Here is an 18,215-nt window from a genome sequence, read left to right on the forward strand (position 1 = left end):
GAATTTATTAGTTCATTCTGATAATACCACCTCTGGCACCTGTAAAGTTAAACAGTTGCACTGATTATTTCTGAGAGATATCCTGGGGAGGAGGTGGGTTCCAGATCGTGTTGTTTGTGTTGAGTAAGCTCTGAGTCAGGACAAAAAAAGACAAGCCTTGAGAATGGAGCTTTTAAGTGAGCTGCCAAATAGGTCACATATTTACAGTCCTCTGAGATTGAGGCTTTGAGGGAGTTCCAAACCCTTTTGTTCCCTCAAGTCACCACTAGGTTACTGGTTTGTACAAGGCTGTTGGTTTTCAGAGCTATGGAAAGGGCAATAGGACAGATAACATTAAAATGTCATAAAACTCACAGAAATGAAGAATACCTTTGATGGGCTCATTAATAGACTGGGCATAGCCAAGGAAATAACCTCTGAGCTTGACGACATAACAAAGTTCAAAAACTAAAAAGCCAAGAGAAGACAACTAAAAATAGTACAGAACATCCAAGTGTTCTGTGGGAACTGTGGGACAACTACAAAAGGTATAATGCATAATGCACACGTCATGGGAATATCAAAGAGGAAAAGGAAGAAAGGAACAGAAGCAGTATTTGAAGCAATAATAACTGAGGATTTCTCCAAATTAATGTCAGACACCAAACCACAGACCCAGGAAGAGAACACTAAGCAGACCAAACAGCAAAACAAAACAACAACAACAAAAAAACCAACCTCACACCACACTTACGCATATCATATTTACACTGCAGAAAAGAAAAGCTAAAAATTCTGAAAGAGATCAGAGGAAAAAAAAGAACTTTACTTGTAAAGGAGCAAAAATGAGAATTACATTCAACTTCTTAGAAACCATGCAAGGAAGAAGAGAGTGGAGTAAATATTTAATAAGTGTTGGGAACAAATATTTAAAGTGTTGAGAGAAAAAAAAAAACCCTCAACATAGACTTTTGTACCCTGTAAAATTGTCCTTCAAAAGTGAAAGACAAATAGACTTTCTCAGACAAACCAAAATGGAGGGAATTTGATGCCAGGAGAACTCTTACAAGAAATATTAAAAGAAGTTCTTTAGAGAGAAAGAAAATAATATAGGTAGGAAACTCAGATCCAGAGGGGCGCCTGGGTGGCTCAGTGGGTTAAGGCCGCTGCCTTCGGCTCAGGTCATGATCTCAGGGCCCTGGGATCGAGTCCCATATCGGGCTCTCTGCTCAGCAGGGAGCCTGCTTCCCTTCCTCTCTCTCTGCCTGCCTCTCTGCCTACTTGTGATCTCTCTCTCTCTCTCTCTCTCTCTGTCAAATAAATAAATAAATAAATAAATCTTAAAAAAAAAAAAAAAAAAAAAAAAAACCCAGGTCCAGAAAGGAGGATCAGAGAATTCATAAGTGAAGATAAAACAAAAACATTTATTTTTCTTACTCTTTTTTCCCCAAAGAATGTAAAATGTACTGTAAGAATTGCAGCTTTTCAGAATGCTATCATTGTCAGTAATGATTATTGAAACACAGCAGCTGATTTCATCAGGCCTGTGGCTTGGCATCCAGATCCACAGTCTTACTCACCAGCAACATGTGTGCTGCTCCTAGCCAGAGAGTTTACGTGACTCTAACTTGAACAGGACTGTAAAGGAGAGCAGTTCCAATGCCAAGAACATAGAAATGACACCAGCGTGGAATCAGGCAGGCAGATTAGAACACATGGCCTTCTGGGCTTCTACGGTATAGCAAAATTTGAAGTCCAGAAAAAATAAACACAAAAAAAAAAAAAAAAATATTTTTTCTCCCCTAATCCTTGGGATGTTTTATGGATCTGGAAGCTTTGTGTTGCATGTAGGAAACAGTTTTGGAAATTCAATTCACAGAGGAAATAAGGACAGGAATGGACTTGGTTCTTCCCCTACTCTGATGTTTGCTAAACATGGTGGGGGGGGGCGGCCGTGGGGGGAGTTTTTTTTTTTTTTTTTTTAAAGATTTTATTTATTTTATTTGACAGACAGAGATTACAAGTGGGCAGAGAGGCAGACAGAGAGAGAGGGGAGGAAGCAGGCTCCCTGCTGAGCAAAGAGCCCGATGCGGGGCTCGATCCCAGGACCCTGGGATCATGACCTGAGCCGAAGGCAGAGGCTTTAACCCACTGAGCCACCCAGGTGCCCCCATGGGGGGAGTTTTATCACTTTGCAAAAAACACTGAGCTTTGGGGACAGAGGAGTGGGCATGGATGGCTGTTAGTGCCCCTTGCTAAGTTGGTCTGCAGAGATCTGGGCTTTGTGAGGGAAATGATCTTCCTCAAGAGGGAACTTGATTGACAAGCAGGGAAACTATGAGTACTAGAGAAAACCCAACCTGGTCCCCCTTTAACAAGCCACTGCTTAGGACCTAAGCTTTTTACTGGAAAAAGGGGGCCTTCTCAGGGGTGCTCAGTCTTTTCAAAGATAATAGCATGACAACCAACATTTAGAGGAATGAGTGTGCTGCCAGAACTCTGGAATCCTGCAGAGAAACCAAGAGCTCAGCTCCAACAGTAGTTTCTAGAAACATGCCCTCTGGTTTTCTTGGGATGTGCCCCCACTTTGACAAACTGCCCTGCCATAAGCCGCTGCAAATGGCATCCTCTGAGCATGAAGCAAGGGATGCTGCAGCACTGGGGCCTGGACTACAATCCTGAGGTTTAATTGGAGGGGTATGCTCTGCCCTTAAGGCTGCTGAGGTCATGAACCCACTCTCCTGCATCCTTCTGAACACAGCAGATACTGATCACACCACAAACAAGATTCAAACAGTTTGGTGTAAGAAAACCTCTGTTTTTCTTATTCTTAATTCATCTGTCAAATAATAGTTAAAGATAATAATAACAACAATGGATTTGATAGTGTGTGTACATATACTTTGTGTGTGTATATGTTCATATATAAATGAGATAAATAACTGCACGAACACAAAGTACAGGAGGGAGGAATTAAGAGTATTTTGTTAGTATAAGATAGTTATACTACCGGTGAAACATTATAATGTTATTTAGAAGTAGATTTGGATTGGTAGTAAATCTGTGTTGCAAACTTGAGAGCAACAACTAAAAAATGGATGCATAATTGATATACTAGGAAAAGGGAAAAATAGAGTACGATAAAATGTTCAGTTAAAATCACAAAAGGCAAAGTGTTGAGGACAAAAATAGGAATAAAAAATATGGACAAGAAATAGAAAACAGTAATAATATAGTAGATATTAATCCAAATATAGATCAGTAATCACTTAATCCATAGTATAAATATACTAATTAAAAGAGATTATTAACATGGATCCAAAAAAAGACAACTAAAACTTGTATATAAGAAACCCATTTTAAATATAAAGACACATTAAAGAAACAGAAAGATATACCACAGTTAACTCTAATCAAAAGAAAGCAGGAGTAACTATATGAATTTCAGACAGAGCCAGCTTCGAACAAAGAAATTTAACAGGGATAAAGGGGGTATTATATGATGATTAAGGGATTAATACTCTAAGAAGACATAACAATCCATAATGTGCATGCACCTAATAACAGTGCCAAAATACATGAGGTAAAAACTGATAGAATAGTGAGGAGAAGTAGATAAATCCGCTATTACAGTTGCAGATTTTAACACTCCTGTATCAGGAATGGACAGATCCAGCAGGCAGAAATTAGTAAGGGCATAGGTGAACTCAGCAGAACCTTCATTCAATTGGATATTATTAACATCTGTGAGCTACTTCATCCAACAATAACAGATTACGCATTGTTTTCAAGATCACGTGAAACATTTACTAATAAGATAGACCACATTCAGGGCCATAAAACACAGTTTAAGAAATTTAAAAGAACAGAAATCATACAATGCCTGTTCTCAGACCACAGTAGAATTAAACTATACAACAAGGGAAGGAACACTGGAAAATTCAAAAGATACATAGAGATTAACCAATATACTTCTAAGTAACACAGGAAACAAAGGAGAAATCTCAAGAAATTTAAGATTCTTTTTAATTAAATGAAAATACTCATAATATGTAAGATGCAGCAAAAGCAGCTCTGAAGGAAATTTATAACATTGAATGCATAAATAAGAAAAGTAGAAAGATTTAAAATCAATACTCTAAGGCTTCTACTTCAGGAATTTAGAAAAAGAAGAGCAAATTAAGTCCAAAATGAGCAAGGAAAAGATAATAAACATTGGATCATAAATCCATGAAATTAAAAACAGGAAATCAATAGAAAAAAATGTTGACTTTTTTTGAAAATCTATTTCTTTGAAAAGATCAGTAAAACTGATTAACCTTCTAGTCATGCCAACAAAGAGAAAAGAAACAAATTACTAATATTAGAAATGAAAGAAAAGACATCAGTACAGATCCCATGGATATTAAAAGGAGAAGAAAGGAACATTATGAATACCTAGGTATCCACAAATTTGATAACTCTCATGAAATAGACTAATTCTTTGAAGGATACAATTTGCCAAGGCTTACACAAGAAGAAATTGACAATCTGAATAGACTTACATCTATTACGGAAATTATGGAAAACTACATCAATTATGGAAATTGGGTCTAATGATTAATAACCTTGAACAGAAGTGCCAGGCCCAGATGAGTTTCACTGGTATTCTACCAAACATTTAAGAAAGAAATTACACCAATTCTCTATAATCTCTTCTAAAAGGTAGGGCTAAGGGAATACTTATAACTTATTCTGTGAGCCCACTTAATGCCCTAATAGCAAAAGCAGACAAAAATATTATAGGGAAAGAAAAGACAAGTGTTTCTCATGAGCATAGATGTAGAAATCCTCAATAAAATATTAGCAAGTTGAATACAAAAATGTATAACAAGAATTATTCACTACAGCCAAGTAAGACTTATCCCAGGTATACATGGCTCCTTCAGTATTTGAAAATTAATTAATGTATTCCATCCCATCAATAAGGAAGAGAAGAAAAATCTCATGATCATAATAACAGATCCAGAAAAGCATTTGACAAAATCCAACACCCATTCACAAAAAAGCTCTCAGTAATTTAGGAATAGATGAAAATGTTCTCAACTTGATAAAGAACATCTATTAAAAAAAACTATAGCTAACATCCTCCTTAATGGTGAGAAATTTGAAGCTTTACTACAAAATCAGGGACAAGGCAAGGATGTCCCCTTCTTACTGTTGCTTTCAACATCATACTGGAAGTCCTATGTAATACAAAAAGACAAGAAAAGAAAAAGAAGGTTATATAGTTTGTGAAGGAAAAAACAAAACTGTTCCTAGGTGACATCATTTATATAGAAAATCTGAAAGAATTGACCAAAAAACTCCTGGAACTAATAAGCAATTTTAGCGAAGTTGCAGGGTGTAAGGTTAATATATGAAAGGCAATTGCTTTACTATATACTTGCAATAAATAAGTGGAATTTGAAATGACAAACACTACCATTTATATTAGCCCCCTAAAAAATGAATGACACATGAATAAATATAACAAAATATGAACAAAATCTATATGATGAAGACTACAAAACTGATGAAAGATGAAAGAACTAAATAAATGGAAGGATATTCCATGTTCATGGAATGGAAACCTCAGTATTGTCAAGATATCATTTTTTTCTCTCAACTTGTTATACAGATTCAGATGTAATCCCAATCAGAATCCCAGGTAAGTTACTTTTTGGATATTGATAAACTGATTCTAAAATTTATATGGAGAGACAGAAGACGCAGAAGAGCTATATTGAGAGAACAACAGAGCTGGCAGACTGACACTACCCAAGACTTAGTATAAAAGCTACAACAATTGAGACAGGGTGGTACTGGCAAAAAAAAAAAAAAAAAAGTGAGTAGAACAGAATAGAGAGCCCCAAAATAGACTCCCACAAATATAGTCAAGTGAACTTTGACAAAGCAGCAAAGACAATGCATTGGACAAAGGTAGTCTTTCCAACAAATAGTGCTAGGACAACTGGACATCCATACCCCCCCCAAAAAAAAATGAGAAACAGAATTTACACCCTTTACAAAAATGAGTCCAAAGTGGATTTTAGACCTAATTATAGAATGCAAAACTAGGGGAACATCTAGAAGATAGCATATGAGACAACCCAATTGCCTGTGGTTATGGTGATGAATTTTTTGATAAGGAAGCATTCAATGGAAAGAAGGTACCATCCATGAAAGAAATAATAAGCTGGACTTTGTTAAAATTAAAAACTTGTGCTCTATAAAAGACAGTATTAAGAGAAAGAAAATAATCCACAGATTGGGAGAAAATATTTGCAGAAGACTGTTACTCAAAGTATACAAAGAAGTCTTGAAACTCAGCAATAAGATGAGCAACTGGATTTTTAAAATGGACAAATGATCTCACCAAAGAAGATACAGAGAGGTCAAGTAAGCATATGAAAAGATGTGCAACATCATTAGGCCAGTAAAAATTAAAACAGCAAGATACCACTACATGCCTGTTGGAATGGCTAAAATCTGTAACACTGACAACACCAAATTCCGGCAGTGATGTAGAGCAGCAGGAACTCTCGTTAGTTGCTGTTGGGAATGCATAATGGTACAGCCACTGTGGGAGACAGTTGGGCAGTTTCTAACTAAACTGTGTGATCCAGCAATTAATGCTCTTTTGTTTTTACCTAAAGTAGTTGAAGAACTTCTGTCCACACAAAAACCTGCACACAGATGTTCATAGTATCTCTCTTCATAATTCCCCAAATTTGGAAGCAACCAAGATGTACATTAGTAGGTGAATGGATAAACTGTGGTACATCTGTACTGTGGAATATTATTCAGCACTAAAAAGATATGAAGTGTCAAAGTATGAAAAGACGTGGGGGAAACGTAAATGCATATCACTAATGAAAGAAGCCCAGCTGAAAAGGCTGCATATTCTGTGATTCCAATTACATGACATTGTGGAAAAGGCAAAACTATGGAGACAATAAAAGAATCAGTGTTTGCTAGGGCTTGATGGAGAGGGAGGGATGAATAGGCTGAGCACGGAGAACTTTAGAGTCTGTGTACATCTAAAGTCACGGTGTTTGTACATCAGCATACATTTACCAAAATCCATAGAGTGCACGACATTAAGAGTAAACCTTAATGTAAACTGTGGACTTCATGTGATGATGTGTCACTGTAGATTCATTGATGATAGGAAATGTACCACTCTAGAGCAGATGTTGATAGAGGAAGAGATTGTGTGGTGTAGAGGTAGGGCATATGGGAAATCTCTATACCTTCCTCTCAATTTCGCTTTGAACCTAGTGAAACTTCTCTAAAAAATGAAGTTTATTAATTTTTTGAAAGTTTCAAAAAGGAATTGAAGCAGTATGTAATTATTTGTATAATTTTGAGCAATTCAAGTTTATTAGTGCTTCAAACAGCATAGATTTGGAGTACTTAGAAAAGATTACTGATTAAGAGAGGTGTACTTGCTTGCATTATGCCTGTTATTCATGTATCAAAAATAAAAACTTCAGCTTATCGTCATTGTTACCAATTACAGATTCCTATAATCTGCACACCATAAGAATTACTGATCACTTGATCCATTCTTGAGTCTCCTGCTCTGTTCTGCGTTGCCCCTAACCCCTTGGCCTAAAAGTAATCTTAGTCTCTTACTCTAAATACTTGTGAACAGTTGCTTTCTCAGCCCTAGAGCACAGTAAGTAGTAAGAGTCCATGTTACAAATGAGAAGACATTATAGTTATACCTTAATACTACTTAATTGGTCTTTAACTCATCAACTCATTGCCTGTTCTACACCTTCCCCTGGTCCCGAGCTACTGGTTAAGCCAACAGTGCATGGTTCTCTACCCTCAGATGTATGCCTTCTACTGTAACCTTGTTTGACTCATGGATTCTGTATCTGTGAAAAGAATCTAACGGAAATTCTAAAAACAAGAATTAAAGTGGTCTTATCTCAAATTGTGTATTATTTAGGGAGATACCTTAATTGCCAAGTTTTTTTTTTTTTCCACATTAAGATTGTATTTCTGAAAAGGTTTTCAGAGGTAATTGCTGAAGATACTTTTTCTATTTCAGATGAGCAAGTTGTTATGGGCAACAAGCTTCTTGTATATATTAGGTAAGAGATCTGTTTAAAAAAACTTATTTGTGTTCTTCCATAACCACCTCCCCCAACCCCCCCCACCGTATTCTTATAGGTGTCGTCATCTCCTCTATGTATAGTGCTTTCCATGTTTCCGTGTTCGCATGTACAGTATGATTCTCAACTGCGGGTGATTTTGTACCCCCTCAGTGAACCCCCCCTCCTACCCTGAGTTTCTGCAATATTTAGATTCATTTTTGTTTGTCACAGCTGGGGCTGGGGGAGGGATGCGGCTGGCATCTTGGGGGTGGTGGCCAGAGATGTTGCTGGCGTCCTCCTGTGCACAGGGTAGTCCACACAATGAAGAATTGTCTCTATCAAAATATCAATAAGGCTGAGGTTGAGAAAGACTGGCGGTGGAGTATTTTACATTTACTACTGTCAGCTCTGCGATATGTGTTGTCTCTGTTTTATATAAAAGGGCAAGAGATATGTTTAGATCTTGAGAAAGTTAGTGACAGAGGTTAAGCTGTGAACTGTTTATCTCCTTACTCTCCAAACAGGAGACTGTGCAGGCTCAGAATTGTGTCCTGCTAGAACTTTAAGACAGATGACTGGCTGCTAGACTAGCAGGCAGGAAGATGGCAGAACCTGCCAGAGTGTTATTGTAGCTCCTATCTAGTTTCAGAGTTAGCTTTGAGACCTGTTTCACACTTGTTACATTGATTCTTGAAAACAGTACAGCACCTGTCTGGTACTCTATTATCTGTACTTTACACTTCTTAGAAGATGCTGTCCCTAATCCAACGTTCAGAATTGATGACTAGTTCAAGACGTTTAAGATCAGTCTCAACCGGAGCGCCTGGGTGGCTCAGTGGGTTAAGCCGCTGCCTTCAGCTCAGGTCATGATCTCAGGGTGCTGCGATCGAGTCCCACATCGGGCTCTCGATCAGCAGGGAGCCTGCTTCCTCCTCTCTCTCTCTGCCTGCCTCTCTGCCTACTTGTGATCTCTCTCTGTCAAATAAATAAATAAATAAAATCTTAAAAAAAAAAAAAGATCAGTCTCAACCCCCCACCTCTGCCAGTGAGGACATACTCAGAAGACATCTTTATAGTTCAGCCCACAAGGCATAACCCATAAAGCATTAGCTATAAGGAAGGTCTGATTTAGAAGTAAAACTGAGCAGTTAATTCTCATTAGGTCCTCCTCTCCCTGAAGACTTGTCCTATTGAGGACATTTTCCACACACTGGTTAGCCTAGCTCATTCCCTGGCTTTGATCACTGTTCTTAGAGCCACTGGCTCAAAGTCCCTGAGAACATTAGGCTTTTTGCCGGTAAATCATAGCACAGTGGTGCCATTAGGCTTTTTCTGGTGCTGGGTGTGAGACCTTCAGATGTTCTCATTCCTTTCTGTCCACTTCTGCAGCCTGGGTTTTTCTTAGGAAAAATGAGGAGAAATGAAAGTGCTTACTCTGTCACGGGATGTGTTCTTTCACCACCATCCCTGTTGGCTCCAGTTTCTGAACGGGCCTGACAAAAGCTGAGCCTGCTTAAAAATCAAATGACTGTGTTGGGTTTGAGAAGCAGTGTGCTACCTGGAGTCAGCCCACTACAAGTCACCAACTCTGTTCTCTTTCTTTTCTCCTAGCTGTTGTCTTGCGGGCCGAGCCTATCCCCTTGGTGATATCCCTGAAGATCTTGTTCCCTTGGTTAAAAACCAGGTTGGTGCTATTTCCACAGCATTTTTATGATCACTTCTTGTTAAATGCAAGAAAGAGGAACTGTAATTGAGGGTTACATGTGAGTCAGGAGCTGTCTGCAGTGGTAGCAGAGAGCCTCCCCCCTCATCACGGCCGCCAGGAATTAGAGCTGAGACAGGTTAGAAAAGTTATTAAGTGGTAGCAATTTAGGCCAAATTTGACCTGCCTTTATTTTGTCCAAATGGGAATCCTTGCTTCAGCAAGATACTTTGTAAGGAGAGAAAATAATCAACATTTCTTTCAACTTGCAGGTTTTTGAATTTCTGATTCGCTTGCATTCAGCAGAAGCGTCCCCCGAGGAAGAAATTTACCCCTATGTTCGGACTCTGCTACATTTTGACACAAGAGAATTTCTAAATGTATTGGCATTGGTAAGAGATAATATGGTTTTAAGGTATTTTTAGAGGAAACAGGGTGATAAATTCTTTTTAATAGAAAGAAGGATGTGTATGCAGGTACAATTTTTAGCATGTTTAATTTTGTTCTGCCCCCCATATTTCCTAATTCTTTATCTCCCTTCCTTCCCTCCCACTCCCCCCTCCCATCCCCCCTCCCATCCTCCCTCCCATCTTCCCCTGTGTCTGTCTCTTTCTACCACATCCTTATCAAAAAGTTAAAGCAGTATTAGATATATGTAGCATGTTTGGTTTCATAAATTATAGTAGTTGACATACTGAATATGGAAGAAGGCTCTGACGGACTTGTAGTGGTGATGATTGTGGAAGTCACTGGAGTCTAAATGGAACAAGGAAGCTTCCTGCTAAAAAAGTGATGTTATGCATATTTAATTAAAGATGGATTTGAGTGAGCCAGGTTCTCCGTGCAAATGCTCCCAAGGGAATAATGATATAATATATATATTATATAACATATCGTTCCAATTAAATGGGATTATAATGTTTTTTAAAAATCTTTGATAACATGAACAGAGTTTACATTACAGTGTTTAGTGAAGCCAGAGCCTCACAATGTAGAAGACGCACACAAATGTTATATATACGAGGTATTTAGAGAAGAAAGACCAGAAGGAAATACACCTAAATATTGTTAGTGATTAACTGTGAAATGGGGCAAATTTCTCTAATGATCGTACATTTATAAGTTGAATAATGTAATAAACTGTTTAAAAAATGCCTGTGAGAAGGAAAAGATTCCCAATTATATTATACTTTTAATTGGTTTATTTGAATATCTGACATCAGAAGTGGTAATTTTAATTGCACAGAAAGAAGGGAGAAGAGACTTAGAAGTGGAAGTCCGACCTAGTTGGTTTAAGAAACTTTAGAGAACATAAGGGTACTTGCTATCTAGCATGTAGAAAATGAGAAAGAGAAAATCATGAGCAGGGTTACAGAAAGAGTGTGTAGAGCAACAAAAAATTCTAACTCATTTTCATTTTTGTAAGGGCTCTGGTAGCACTGAAGACCATGTGGAATTGTGCTGACATCTGAATTATGTTACGAGGATTGACAATGAGGCTATAGTACAATCTCGTTTGCTTGACAAATAGTTGAGTACCTAGTATATCACATGGTCTGTACTGCCTGGGGTGTACCATTGCCTTACAAGCTCTAAAGCCTGTGTTGGTGGAGAATGTAGAGGATGTAGACTTTGAGATCAGTAATTATGCACAATGCAGTGATGCCATTTGAGAAGTGCAGGATGCCGCGCTCACCCCTACGAGAGAATCTCATGGGAGGTTTGTTAAAGAAGGTTTCTTATAGGAAATGATGTCCATGTGAGTCTCAAAGGATGAATAGAAGTTAGGTTAAGGTTAGGGAAAAATATTCTTGGAAGGAGGACAAAATATGTAAAAAGACCTGGAAACAAGACAGAGCATGGTAGGCTCAAGGAATTGGGGGGGGAAATCAGTATGACCGCATCCCAAGTGTACGGAAGCCTATAGTAAGAAACAAATCTGAAGAGGTAGCTGAAGATGGAGTTTTGTAACCTATGGTGAGAAGTTTGGATTTTACGCTGGAGCAGTAGATAGCCACTAAAACATTTTAGGCAAAGGAATATCACAATTTTATAGTTTAGGAAAATTCCCTCTGACTATTGTATGAAAATGGGTTGAAATAAGACAACTTTAAAGGCAAGAAGATCTGTTAGCAAATTTTTGTACTTATCTAAGTACAAGGTAAGGGTGCCTGGGTGGCTCAGTGGGTTAAGCGTCTGCCTTTGGCTCAGGTTATGATCCTAGAGTCCCAGGATTGAGCCCCACATTGGTCTCCCTGCTCGGTGGGGAGACTGCTTCTCCCTCTCCCTGTGCCCCTCCCCCTGTTCTTTCTTTCTCTCTCTCTCTCTCAGATAGATGAAATCTTAAAAGAATAGGGAGATTAAAGGTGACTTGAATTAGGGCAGTGACTCTAGGCATAATAAGACGTGAAAGGATTTGAAAGATATTTTAGGAAGCAAATTGGCCTTAAACTTGGACTTACTGCGTAGTTGGATGTGAAGGATAAGACAAATGGGAACCATCAAAGATTCCTAGATTTCTGACTTGCTTAACTGGCTGTATAGTGGTTTATATATTCAGTAAGCAATCAGGAGAAACCAGTTTCTTGGGAGATGAGGGGGTAGGACAGGGTTATGGTGAGGGATGGGGGAGTACAGATATTAATTCTCCTTTGGACTTAATGAATTTGAAATGCCTGAAAGATATGTGGAGGTTTTCTTCCATGCTTGTATCAAGTGTTGGCTGCAAGCCCAAGTACCAGAGCTGGAGAAATTGGTAAGGCCTAGGATCTGAAATCCTGAATTCACTACCTATTTTGCTATGATTGATTGATCATATAACTTTCCTAATTCAGTTAATATATCTTAATAAAAACATTTTCAGGGAGACACAAAATAATTTACATGACAGATTTTTAAATCACATTTTACTACCTTTTTCATTTAGGAATATTTTCAAGTAAAGTTTATAAATTTTAGTTTCCTTGAGGTATAATTTATGCAAAATGTAGTTCATCCATTTCAAGAGAAGACTTTGACAAATGTATAGTCTTGTGACCTCTCCTGCAATCCAGATATGGAACACTTCCATGACACTTGCAGTTTTGTGGTTAGTCTCAAACCCCATCCACTGCCAGTTCCCAATTTGCTTTCTAACACTGAAATTTTGCCTTTTCCAGAATGTCCTTTAAATAAAATCATAAGCTTTGTAGTTTTGGGAGCTTCTTTCACTTAAAATAATGCTTTTGATATTTATCAGTGCCGTTGCTTATATCAATAGGTTGTTCCTTTTTTTGAAGTTTTTATTGAAATTCCAGTTAGTTAACATACAGTGTAATATTAGTTTCAGGTGTATGGTATAGTGACCCACTACTTCCATGAACCCATGCTCATCACAACATGTATACGCTTTCATCCCCACGCCTGATTTCCCCCATCCCTGCCCACCCACCTCACCTCTGGTAACCATTAGTTTGTTCTCTAGAGTTAACAGATCACTTCTTGGTTTGCCTCTCTCTCTTTTATTCCCTTTGCTTGTTTGTTCTGTTTCTTAAATTCCACATATGAGTGAAATCATATGGTATTAGTCTTTCTCTGACTATGTTCACTTAGGTAATACTCTCTAGCTCCATCTGTGCCATTGTAAATGGCAAGATTTCATTCTTTTTTATGGCTGAGTACTATCCCATTGTATGTATATACCATATCTTTTTTCTCCATTCATCAATCGGTAGACTCTTGAGCTGTATTCATAATTTGGCTATCGTAGATAATGCTGCTATAAACATCAGAATGTGTGTATCCCTTTGATTTAGTATTTTTTGTATTCTTTGGGTAAATAAATACTCAGTCGTGCAATTGCTGGGTTGTGGGGTAATTCTAATTTTAACATTCTGAGGAACCTCATACTGTTTTCCATCATGGCGGCACCAGTCTGCATTCCCACCCACAGTGCGAGAAGGTTCCCTTTTCTCCACATCCTTGCCAATACCTGTTGTTTCTGTGTTGTTAATGTTAGCCATTCTGACAGGTGTGAGGTGATACCTCATTGTAGTTTTTGATTTGCATTTCCCTGAGTGAGGTTGAGCATCTTTTCATGTGTCTGTTGGCTGTCTGTATGTCTTGGAGAAATGTCTGTTTATGTCTTCTGCCCATTTTTTAATTGTATTTTTTTTTAGGTGTTGAGTTTTAAAAGTTCTTTATGTATTTTGGATATTAACGCTTTATCAGATACATCATTTGCAAATATCTTCTCCCATTCCATAGGTTGCCTTTTAGTTTTATTGTTTGTTTCCTTCACTGTCCAGAAGCTTTTTAATTTAATGTAGTCTCAGTAGTTAATGTTTGGTTTTGTTTCCAGTACCTCAGGAGACACATCTAGAAAGAAGTTGCTATGGCTGATGTCCAAGAAGTTACTGCCTGCACTCTCCTCTAGGATTTTTTGGTTTCTGGTCTTATATTTAAGTCTTAATTAATTTTGAGTTAATTCTTGTGTATGGTGTAAGAAAGTGTTCCAGTTTCATTCTTTTGCAGGTGGCTGTCCAGTTTTCCTAACACCATTTGTTGAAGACTCTGTTTTTTCCCCCATTGGATATTCTTGCCTGCTTTGTTGAGAATTATGGGTTCATTTATGGGTTTTCTGTTCTGTTGCATTGATCTACATGTTTGTTTTTGTATCAGCACCATAGTGTTTTGATTACAGCTTTGTACTATAACTTAAAGTCCAGAATTGTGATGACTATAGCTTTGCTTTTTTTTTTTTCCAAGATTGCATTGGCTATTTAGGATCTTTCATGGTTCCATACAAACTGTAGGATTGTTTGTTCTAGCTCTGTGAAGAATGCTGTTGGTATTTTAATAGGGATTGCATTAAATCTGTCCATTTCTTTGGGTAGTAGAGATTTTTAACAATATTTTATAGGGGTGCCTCAGTGACTTAGTCACTTAGGCGTCTGCCCAGGGTTTTGGGATTGAGCCCTGCATTGGGCTCCTTACTCAGTAGGGAGTCTGCTTCTCCCTCTCCCTCTAACTGCGGCTCCCCCTGCTATCTCTGTCAAATAAATAAATAAATAAAAACATTAAAAAAAAAAAAAAAACCTGTTTTTCCCCATCCATGAGCATGGAATAGCTTTCCATTGTGTCATCTACAGTTTCTTCCATCAGTATTTTACAGTTTTCAGAGTACAGGTCTTTCACCTCTTTCATTAGATTTATTTCTAGATATCTTACTGGTTTTGGTGCGGTTTATTCCTTAATTTCTCTTTCTGCTGCTTCATTATTGGTGTTTAGAAATGCAACAGATTTCTGTACATTTATTTTATATACTGCAACTTTACTGAATTTGTTTATCAGTTCTAGCAGTTTTGGGTTGAATCTTTAGGGTTTTCTATATATAGTGTCATGTCATCTGCAAATAATGACAGTTTTACTTGTTCCTTGCCAATTTGGATGCCTTTTATTCCTTTTTGTTATCTGATTGCTAAAGCTAGAACCTCTAGTACTATGTTGAATAAAAAAGGTGAGAGTGGACATCCTCATTTTGTTCCTGACCTAGAGGAAAAGCTGCCAGTTTTTCTCCATGTAGGATGATATTAACTGTGGGCTTTTCTTATATGGCCTTTTTTATGTTGAGGTATGTTTCCTCTAAACCTCCTTTGTTGGGAGTTTTTATCATGAATGATTGTTGTACTTTGTCAAAGGCTTTTTCTGTATCTGTTGAAAGGATCATATGGTTCTTATCCTTTCTTTTGTTAATGTGATGTATCACATTGATTGACTTGTGAATTTTGAACCAGCAACCTGGGAATAAATCTATTTGATCACTGTGAATGATTTTTCTTTAATGTATTGTTGGATTTGGTTTGCTAGTATTTCACTGAGAAATTTTACATCTGTGTTCCTCAGGAATATTGGCCTGTAGTTCTCTTTTTTTGTGATGTCTATCTGGTTTTGGCATCAGGGTAATGCTTGCCTCATACAGTGAATTTGGAAGTTTTACTTTCTTTTCTATTTTTTGGAATAGTTTGAGAAGAATAGGTATTAACTCTCCTTTAAATGTTTTAAGTAGCTATTAACTCTTCTTTAGAATTTGCCTGAGAAGACATCTGGTCCTGAATTTTTGTTTGTTGTGAGTTTTTTTTTTTAGTTATTAAGTTTCTTTGCTGGTTATTGGTCTATTCGAGTTTTCTATTTCTTCCTATATCAGTTTTGGTAATTTATGTATTCCTAGGAATTTATCCATTTTTTCTGGGTTGTACATTAGTTGGCATATAGTTTTTCATAACATTCTTCTATAATTGTTTGTGTTTCTGTGGTGTTGGTTATTATTTCTTTGCTCTCATTTGTGATTTTGTTTAATTGGGTCCTTTCTCTTTTGTTTTTGATAAGACTGGCTAGGGGTTTATCAATTTTATTAATTTTTTCAAAGAACCAGCTCCTGGTTTCATTGATCTATTGCATTTTTAGTTTCTATATCATTCATTTCTCCTCCAATCTTTATTATTTCCTTCCTATTACTGTTTTGGGATTTGTTTGTTGTCCTTTTCCTAGCTCATTTAGGTGTTAAGATTGTTTGAGATTCTTCTTGCTTTTTGAGGTGGGCCTACTATGTACTACTGTGTACTTCCCTCTTAGAACCACTTCTGCTGCATCCCAAAGCTTATACCATTGTGTTTTCATTTTCATTTGTGTCCATGTATTTTTTTTAGTTTCTTCTTTTGATTTCCTGGTTCACCTGTTCCTTGTGTCACATGTTGTTTCACGTCCTTGTATTTGTGGTCTTACCAGACTTTTCTTGTGGTTGACTTCTAGTTTCATAACGTGGGGGTCAGTAAAGGGGCATGGTATGATTTCAGTCTTTTTGTACTTGTTGAGACCTGTTTTGTTACCTAATAGGTTATGATTTATTCTAGAGAATATTCCACGTGCTCTTGAAAAGAATGTGTATTCTGCTGTTTTAGCCCAACTGGTCCAGCGTGTCTTTCAAAACCACTGTTTCCTTGTTGATTTTTCTGTTTAGATGATCTGTCCATTGATGTAAGTGGGGTGGTAAAGTCCCCTACTATTATTGTATTATTAATAGTTCCTTTATGTTTGTTACTAATTGTGTTATATATTTGGGTGCTACCATTTTCAGTGCATAAATATTTACAGTTGGTATATCTGGTTGGATTGTTCCCTTTATTATTATACAGTGCCCTTCTTTGTCTCTTGTTACAGTCTTTGTTTTAAAAATCTAGTTTGTCCAATAGAGGTATTGCTACTCCAGCTTTCTTTTGACATCCATTTGCATGATCAGTATTTCTCCATCTCCTCACTTTCAATCTGAAGGTGTCTTTAGGTCTAAAATGACTCTCTTGTAGGCAGCATATAGATGGGTCTTGTTTTCTTATCCATTCTGACACCCTATGCCTTTTGATTAGAGCATTTAGTCCATTTATATTCAGAGTTATTATCAATACGTATTTATTGCCATTTTATTACTTGTTTTGGAAGATTTTTCTTTGATCCTTTCTTGTCTTTCTCTCATCTTTTACTGATTTTCTTTCGTGATGTATTTGGATTTCTTTCTTTTTATTCTTCATGTGTTAATTAGGGGGTTTTGATATTGGTCACCATTAGGTTTGTATATTACCTCTTTTGTAAATAGCAGTCTGTATTAAGTTGATGGCTGTTCAGATTGGCACTGATTCTTTTCTCTACACATTTTGAGTATATGTTATTACATTTTATATCCTTTTTTGTGTGTGAGTCCTTGACTGAATTTTACAGAAATGCTCATTTTTACTGCTTTGTGTTTCCTGCATTTATACTATCACTTTTATTTTCTCCTTTCCACTCGAAGAGTCCCCTTTGATATTTCTTGCAGGGCTGGTTTACTCATCACAAACTCTTTTAGCTTTTTTCTGGGAAACTCTTTATCTCTCCTTCTATTCCAAATGGTAGCCTTGCTGGATAGAATATTCTTGGCTGCAGATTTTTCCTAGTCAGCGTTTTGACTGTATTGTGCCACTCCCTTCTGGCCTGCCAAGATTTCTGTTGAAAAATCTCTTTGAAAAGAAAACCCTAGCCTTATAGGTTTTCCCTTGTAAGTTAATGACTTCTTTTGTTGCTTTTAACATTTTTTTTATCACTATATTTTGCCATTTTAATTATGGTATGTCTTGGTTTTGGCCTGCTTTTGTTGATTTTGATGGGAGTTCTCTTTGCCTCTTGGATTTGTAAGTCTGTTCCCTTCCCCAGATTAGGGAAATTTTTAGCCATTATTTCTTAAAATAAATTTTCTGCCCCCTTTTCTCTTTCTTCTTCTAGATGCCTTTAATATGAATGTTATTATATTATATTTAATTTAGTAGAGTAACTGAATTCCCTGAGTCTATTCTTGTTGCATAATTTTTTCTCTCTTTTGTTCAGCTTCATTGCTTTCT

General features: G+C 37.1%; 1 protein-coding gene across 4 annotated transcripts in view; it reads left to right on the top strand.

The window, feature by feature from the left end:
• Positions 1-18,215, top strand: part of VPS8 (VPS8 subunit of CORVET complex) — a 246,980-nt gene that overhangs the window by 103,100 nt on the left and 125,665 nt on the right. For all 4 annotated transcript variants that reach the window (XM_045088704.1, XM_045088707.1, XM_045088706.1 and 1 more), the window contains 3 exons: positions 8,063-8,105; positions 9,720-9,792; positions 10,083-10,202. In XM_045088704.1, the coding sequence (XP_044944639.1) occupies positions 8,063-8,105; positions 9,720-9,792; positions 10,083-10,202 (236 nt within the window). The remainder of the gene's footprint in view (positions 1-8,062; positions 8,106-9,719; positions 9,793-10,082; positions 10,203-18,215) is intronic.

The sequence above is a fragment of the Mustela putorius genome, unplaced genomic scaffold, assembly GCF_011764305.1.
Source record: "Mustela putorius furo isolate JIRA1106 unplaced genomic scaffold, ASM1176430v1.1 tig00003834_pilon_pilon_pilon, whole genome shotgun sequence".
NCBI classification, from domain to species: domain Eukaryota; kingdom Metazoa; phylum Chordata; class Mammalia; order Carnivora; family Mustelidae; genus Mustela; species Mustela putorius.